Source organism: Polyodon spathula, chromosome 4 (genome assembly GCF_017654505.1).
Source record: "Polyodon spathula isolate WHYD16114869_AA chromosome 4, ASM1765450v1, whole genome shotgun sequence".
NCBI classification, from domain to species: Eukaryota; Metazoa; Chordata; class Actinopteri; order Acipenseriformes; family Polyodontidae; genus Polyodon; species Polyodon spathula.
Genome location: NC_054537.1, coordinates 67,981,145 through 67,989,358, shown reverse-complemented (window position 1 = coordinate 67,989,358; position 8,214 = coordinate 67,981,145). Strand labels below are relative to the sequence as shown.

General features: G+C 32.2%; 1 protein-coding gene across 1 annotated transcript in view; it reads right to left on the bottom strand.

Annotated features, from left to right (window-relative positions):
• Positions 1 to 4,994: 4,994 nt before the first annotated feature.
• The window catches only part of irx1b (iroquois homeobox 1b), a 4,874-nt gene continuing 1,654 nt past the window's right edge, over positions 4,995 to 8,214 (bottom strand). The window contains exons 2-4 of the mRNA XM_041248449.1: positions 6,186 to 7,185; positions 5,904 to 5,976; positions 4,995 to 5,079 (exon numbers count right to left, since the gene is read on the bottom strand). Coding sequence (XP_041104383.1) covers positions 5,022 to 5,079; positions 5,904 to 5,976; positions 6,186 to 7,185 — 1,131 coding nt within the window. The 3' untranslated portion in view covers positions 4,995 to 5,021. The remainder of the gene's footprint in view (positions 5,080 to 5,903; positions 5,977 to 6,185; positions 7,186 to 8,214) is intronic.

The window sequence follows — 8,214 nt, the reverse complement described above, 5'->3', positions numbered from 1 at the left end:
GCTGCATTGTTAAAATAAAGAAGACATCATTTTTCAACCCAGTTCAAAAACACTATTTAGAATAAATATTGTACTTTTTCTTTTAACTAGCCTACAGTATAACCCATTATTTTTACAAAACTTAGTTGCAGTATGTGTTCCGATAAACAGGACTATTTATTTTCTTTTCACAATTTAAAAATGTAGTAATAAATGTCATAATATTAAAGGACTGTGATGCTATTTAAATGGAACTACAATTCAAATTTACCAGACCCTTTTCAGCATTGTCAAAAAGCTGCCTGGATCATAAATAAATAAATACATAAATAAATAAATAAAAATAAACAAAAGAGGCTTAAATACAGAGTTGGTTTTCTTTAACACTTGCAAGGTTATTCCATGTATTTTATCTTCACCTTCTTCTCCTTTTTCTTCCTGTTTGGTCCCTTAAAACCAATATGCTTATCTCAGACCACATCTTTACTCTTCTTTTAGTTCATGTTCTCCCCTGATCAGTAAGCACTTATATTCTTCCATACTCAAGCATGTGTAATTGGTTTCCCTTTTTAGACCTTCAAATCTTTTTATCATGTGTTTCTCAGTTGCTTTTCCTTTGTCAGTTCCCTTTTTTCTTCCATTCTCTGTCCCTCAGGTAATGTAGGAATATTGCTGGAAGTGACAGCCTAATTATAGGTTCCAACCCTATTTATTACTCATTAGACAATTCACTGTACATCCACTGCTAAATGAATAATTTTGTATATATTAGGGAATCACAATATTATGGCCTCCAGCTAAAGCCTCTACTAACCTCAAGCTGGTTTACTACAAAAGAAATGAATGTGACACCGGGAGGTTCTTTTTTTAAATTGTGTTCAGACATGCATGCTCATGGGAAAATAAGTTTTTTTTTTCTTTTTTTTAATAGCAAGAAAAAGAAAATGTAATTTGTACACCTGCATTAATTTCAGTGAAGCGACCCTATTTTGTCTCTTAATGGAATTCGCTGTATTTTAAGCTAATAGAGTTTGCTGCTTTATTAATAATCAGTCATCAGTTGTTTAAATAAGAGCTTGTTCAACATTTTAATGTTGGGCAGTGACTGCAGGGATTTTTTTTTAAAGAGTCATTTACAAGGACGATTGAAACTTTATAGTGCATGATTCATAGTGTGGATGTACTCTGAGCCATGGTGTATGTTACATTAATCAGTGTCAGAACTCTAAAACTGGAGAGATGCATATGAACTATTATTCTTGTTTCTACAGAAGATATATGTACATGTGAATAATTTACCAGTGCTTAGGTAAACAACTTGGATTGAAAACCTGGACCAAGACCTGGAGAACACTCGGCCTCGGTTCCTTCTTCATTGGACCACCAACAATAATGCTGAATAGATATTTCTTTATAAATGATAGCATTTACAAAGATGTGTTTAACAAAGATGAAAACATTAGATGTAGCCTCTTTCAATAATCAACTTGGTAAAAGGCTGATATTTGTTCCGCTGCAAATGTGCTAAACAGGCTACGCTCGGTATGGGTTAGATAAGCCTGAACAATTTGTTGAGTTTTTTTTTTTTTTTTTTCTTTCTCTAAATGCGCTTTGCTATGGTCGCAATATGCACTGTTTTGCAGGATATTGTTAATACTTAAATAAATAAATAAATAAATTCGTTTAGGGTAGTTTTGTAAGCATTTACTGATTGAAGTACATTGTAATATAAGGTTGTGTCGTCAAGTCTTAAGTGTGAATGTAATTGGGTCGCGTTATTAATTTCATGTATGACAGTGCATCTGGAAGAACACAAATCTAAATAATCTCTTTACTTTCCTTTGAACAGAAATAATATATTTCCTACAAATTATATATTTATTAAAAGCGTGTTTCAAGAACTTTTAAACGATTTAAACAGTTGAACACTTCAGTGTCATTTTTTTTTTTCCGTTTAACTCCTCGTTTACATTTCCACCAAAGCAGAAAAAATAAAAAAAGGTTTCATCGAAGTATTTTAAATTAAGAAATGTTTTTTGTTTTTGTTTTGTTTTTTCCCTGAAGTCTGTTTTTGTATAATAAGATTATGTGAGTAAAATAAAATATAGTATTTCTGAAATGTCTGTTTTAAATTAATGTTGTGGTATTTTATAGTCTTGCGAGCTTCTATTACGGTAGAATATGCTTTGGTATTTCTGTTAGAACCGCATTTCTGTGTTTTTTCTAATGTCTAGGATATGCGTTTATAAAACACTGAACAACACATCTTTACGAACATCGCATTTTATGGAAACCCAGTATTACACGGGCTTATCATAATGACAGTATTATATCATAATCATACAAATATAAGTAACAAATATCAGAATAAGAATAAAAATAGCATATTTTTAAAGTATTATTATTTTAACAACAACACGCTTATTTTGACAATACATTGTCCAAAACGCAGTGCTAATCTTAAACGATATATTAATATGAGTTTTTGTTAGACATCTATTTAAAATTACACAAGAAGAGACATTTAGGCAACGGTGTATAGTTTTGTTTCAGCAGCTAAAATCCAATTGAACCCTTATTTGTTAACATATTTTCAGCGAACTGGTTTTGTGTTGTCTAGATTGTAACAAAAAAGACATTTAATTAATACATATATAAATAAAAACATAAATGAATAAATGCAATTTACAAAGGAGTGGGTATATGAGTAGAATTACCAGACATTTATATTGTAGATTCTGTAAAACAACGCCATATGAATATTTATGTATATATTGAAATGTATTTTACAAAATTATGCTATTTATTAGCATACCTAATGTATTACTGCTTTGACTTTACATAAGTCTTTCGTGAGGCCAAAGCAAAGTTGGTTAATCTGTAGAATTTCTTCCACAACACTAGCAATAGACATTTCAGATCGTGTCATGTTTTTTTTTTTTTTTTTTTTTTTTTTTTTTTTTTCCTTACTGTTTCCTTCTGTTTAAATAAATAAATAATTTTTTAGATAGTTTTGGACTGAATTCATACAGTTCCATTGTTTTGTTTTATTTACACCATACAATTTTGATCCAATTCCAGTTAACCTCTTCCTTCATTGCAAGTGCTTATACACATTTGTCTTTAGAGGGCGCTGCAATCCTATAAAAAACTTAAATGCATTTAATTGTTATACTTGTTTAAGTTTGTTTGTTATAATCCACACTCCGCCGACCCCCACCCCCCACCACACACACACACAAACAAATCGCGTAATTGACAAGAAAGGTTCTTTCCCATAAAGAAAAAAAAACATTTTATGTATAAAGATATTTAATATTTATTTGATGTGTCCTTCACAGGAAGTGTTCTCGCTCAATATTTCGGATATATAGTTTATATATCTATATATATATATATTCTATCATTATATATATATATATATATATTATATATACCGTTTATATAAAAAAATGCCTTTTTTTTTTTAAAAAATGCCTTAAAGTTAGCCTGAGTATAGTCCAATACTAACGCGTGCATGGCGAGAGTGCCTGTGAGGTTGTTCATACAATAGCATAATCAATAGAGTGACTCTTGATGTCTTTATCTATTAATATTTTTCTTGAAAAATCTTCCTTGTTTCCGACGAGTGATAGTTTAGCATTTGATTCTGTTTGGATAGGGCGTCCCCACATTATTTCTTAATGACTTTACCAGCTGCTTCTGTCCATTTTCTGTCACCAACAACCATCTGGCATCTTATTAGCAGCTCAATGCTCCTATAGTGTTCTCATTTAGCACAGGAAAACAGATTCAAATAGTAAGAAATGAATGACAAATTAATGATAAACCTTGTGGTTTTACAATAGAAGTCAAAATTTACATCCCTACAGTATTGACAATTCTAATTTGTAAAAGTGGCTACATTCTTAAAAGTTTTCGAAAACACCCTGCACTTTTCTTGATAGAACTATTAAATCATCTGATGTGTGTGTGTGTGTGTGTGTGTGTGTGTGTGTGTGTGTGTTTGTGTGTGTGTGTGTATATATATATATATATATATATATATATATATATATATATATATATATATATATATATATATATGTATATACATGCACCTACGCACAAACCTGTAATTATTAATAAATGATGACAATAATATCTAATATTATTGGTAATAATAATAATAATAATAATAATAATAATAATAATAATAATATAAACTGGTTAATATATGATCGTTAAATATATATAATATATATATATATATATATATATATATATATATATATATATATATATATATATATATATATATACACACACAACACATACACACACACAAGGTGCATTTTGAGAATACATATGCCCAAGTTATTATTATACAATATATTTAGAAAATGTATAGTGTAACTTATGTCAAAATACGGTTTAATAGAAATTCTCTCAAAATCCTAAATCATATTTTCTAAAATGGGCAAAACATTGAAACACTACTTTCCCCATTTAAAAAGATAGTTTAAATGACAGAAAATGTTAAATATGCACATTTTCTTTCTTTAGTTAAGGTTCTTACCTTGATTAGGAAATGGACAAATCATTTTAGTTTATAAACAAATAGGAAAGAAATAAAGAAACAAAGACACATTGTAAAACATAAACGATGAACACCAAAACAAACAAAAAAATAAAATGCCAGTGTGTCTATAATTTTATTTAGTTTATTAGACAAAAATATATGATTTAGACAAGTTCTGTCGACGCGCTATTTACAATTGTAGATCACCCTATATACAGAAATAAAAACACATTAACACAAGAAAGACATTTACCAAATAATCAAAAAAAAAAAAAAATTGAATAACAAGAGCTGTGATTATAGTACAATGAAAAGAAAAATCCATCCTCACGATTTGTCATGTTGATTCAATGGTTCTGCATTTGGGTTGGTGCTACAGTGATGGTGGGGTGATTTCTTTTCAGTCCTTATCAGTGTTTTATATTTTTTTAATTTATTTTTATTCTGTTTTTTCCCACAAAAAAAATAAACAAAATCTTGATCAGGCCGAAGAAAGAGCTGTTAAAACCCGTTGTGTTGCCTCTTGTTGATTCCTGGGACTAAAACCACAACAAAGGGAAAACATTTACAATCACAATATATAACTTAAGTATGCATGTTGAATAAAACTTTTAAAAGAAAAAAGAAAATCGTTGTCTTAATATATTATAGGCTAAACAACATATCATATACACGATTAAGTGCAAATTGTGTATGCATGTATGTATAACAACTGTATAATTCCATATTGCACAAATTCCCTCACACAACACAATAAGCCTACGGATATTCTTAGATACATACAGTTATATAGCAAGCAGGACATAAAACAACAATCTCTAAACCATTAAACTGTAAATTGTAACACACGTATGAAGAAATACACCTCCACATTGTGTGGACCAGTCCCTAGGGCTATGTGCTTGACTGCGACCCGAATTCGAAGAGCGCAGACCATAGAGTCTGGGTTTACTTGGTGATCGGGTAAGTATTTACCCTCCAGGGGAAAGAAATAAACGGGGATTATTGCAGGTCTGTCAGCAAAATGCTCTACTAGCTCCTAATCGAGAGCAGACCTTGACAACCACTGTCCTGGGGGAGCCAGGGGGTAATTCAGGCCCACATTTCCCAGTAGAAGTCACTGTTGTACCAACAACATATCCCAAACACAATGTATACGTTTAGGGGGTAAACCTCAACTATACACATACAGCTGCAGCACTGATATACATAAACCTTGAAGTGTAAGTTAATCTAAGGTGACTCCTAAAACATGTAAAAACTATTAGACCGTAAGTTTTGTTTAATAAATAGACTACTTAAATTTAAATCCAGATACAAGAATGCCTCTAAGCAAGATAAATGTGTTAAAAAGTTAGCTTACCTGTCGTGGGTGGGCTGAAATGACGATTTTAATGGCTGTGTTGGAGATTCAGTACGTTGAACACTTTCCTGTTCTGAAAAATAAATAAAATATAAGTATATGTTACAAATACATTCAAATAGCCAACACTCCACATAACACACAATGTTAAAACATATCTGCAATTACACATGCCCAGTTTCATCCTGCATAATACCTCAGAATTATTTAATGTTTTCTTTAGTTTGGGTATGGGACTATGAAATGCTCCTATATATTAATCAATATCATAGCAAAACATACCTATGTGTTTCAGACTGGAACTCTCTGAAGACTTGTCGCTGCTCAGTGATGCCATTGTTGACGTGACTACCGAAGTTTGTTGCTGCTGGGAATGAAGATGGTGATGGTGATGTTGATTTACTCCCAGAAAAGACCTCACATTTAACAGGGAATTTTGGCTCAGGAAAGCACCATTTGTCCAATTGTGGAACTTCCCAATCTGGCAAGTGTATAGTCCATGATTAGGGAGAAAAGCTGGGTGTTGGATCTGGGGTGAGGAATGGTTGGTTGGTGCAGAAGGCGACGAGGGCTTTTGAGAACTATCAGGGCTGGTGGCAGTCTCTGCTAAGGACCAGATCTTAGGTTTGTTGTTTGATGGCATCTGGAAATTGCCCTGCCCAATAGGTGATATCACCCTTGTGTTATTGCTTTCAGGTGGCTCTTTAACCACTGATATATCTTTGGGCTTATCATATCCTACAGGTGCCTGCACAGTCAAGTCTTGTTTTTTCTCCATATTCTCCACCAACTCCCCATGATCCCTGCTTTCCAGTTTCTCCTCATCCTCTTCATTGCTTTGCTCCCCATCGTTCTCATCGATCTTGTCAATGTCTATGCTCTCCAAGTCAATTTCTTCATCATCTTCGTTCTTTTCAACATCACCCTCATTATCACTACCAAAGATGTTGCCATCCTCGTCGTCTTTGTCCCTGGCACCCCATGTAACCTTGTTCTCCTTCTTGAGCCTTCTCCTGGCATTGGCAAACCAGGTGGAGACCTGGGTCAGGGTCATCTTGGTGATGATGGCCAGCATGATCTTTTCTCCTTTGGTGGGGTATGGGTTTTTCCTGTGTTCGTTGAGCCAGGCCTTGAGGGTGCTCGTGCTCTCCCTGGTGGCATTCTTGGGTCTGGCAGGGTCCCCATACTGGAACTGTCCATAAGGGTAAAAGGCCGGGGAAGTGTGGGCAGCAAATGTAGCAGGATGAACACCGGGGTTGTCCTTCATTTCATATTGGGAGCCCTATGGATAGAATGGAGAGAAAATAAACAATTAATAAATATGTATTGCTATCATACCATCAGTACAAATTTGCTAGGTTATGAAGGCCTGCACGTTGTATTCACCCAGTCTTTATTATTATGAACTGTTGTACAAAATGGTGCGCTTCTTACGCATATTAGTTGCACACAACTTTGTATAACAATCGATATAAATAAGTAAAAACGTGTAAAGCCTGTAACCCAAAAAAGAAAGTTGCAATAATAAATGTAAGACCAAATATATATTATAACATTATGCATATATATGATAATTGTATTATATATCATATATATATATATAGATATATATATCATTATATCATGTGTATGTGTGTGTGTGTGTGTGTGTGTGTGTGTGTGTGTGTGTGTGTGTGTGTGTGTGTGTGTGTGTGTGTGTGTGTGTGTGTGTGTAAGTGTGTAGGCATCATAATCATAATTTAACTATTATTGGAATAATTTAATAATTATCAAAATAATAATAATAATAATAATAATAATAATAATAATAAATAATAATAATAATAATAATAATAATATAATAATAATAATATAACACTGGTAATAATTATTCCATTGTTAAGAAACTTTACATGAAGCCCAAAACTTCATGAAGAGGCCATCCGCAGGTTTTTATTTTATTTTATTTATTTATTTTTTACGCCAGACTTTATAATTTATAATCTTCACAGTAACTTCGATGAATCACAACAAATACAAAGGCGTAAACTTTCCATGGTGCAATTTATATGCAGTCAATATTATTTTAATCACCTGTAGTAAAACACAGCAAGTCAATTGATCTGATAAAGTGCTTTAGCAAATGACAATTGATCTATCTAAGAAAGTAGGCCTCGTAATCATATCACATTAATTGCACGACATATAATTTACCGGTAATATTCAATTGAACCGTCTTTACCTTAAACCAGTGAACAAAATGTTTCTGTTTATGCGTCTATTTAATTCTGTTATCGTTCTGTCTTTTTTTTTTTTATCCAAGTAAATATTC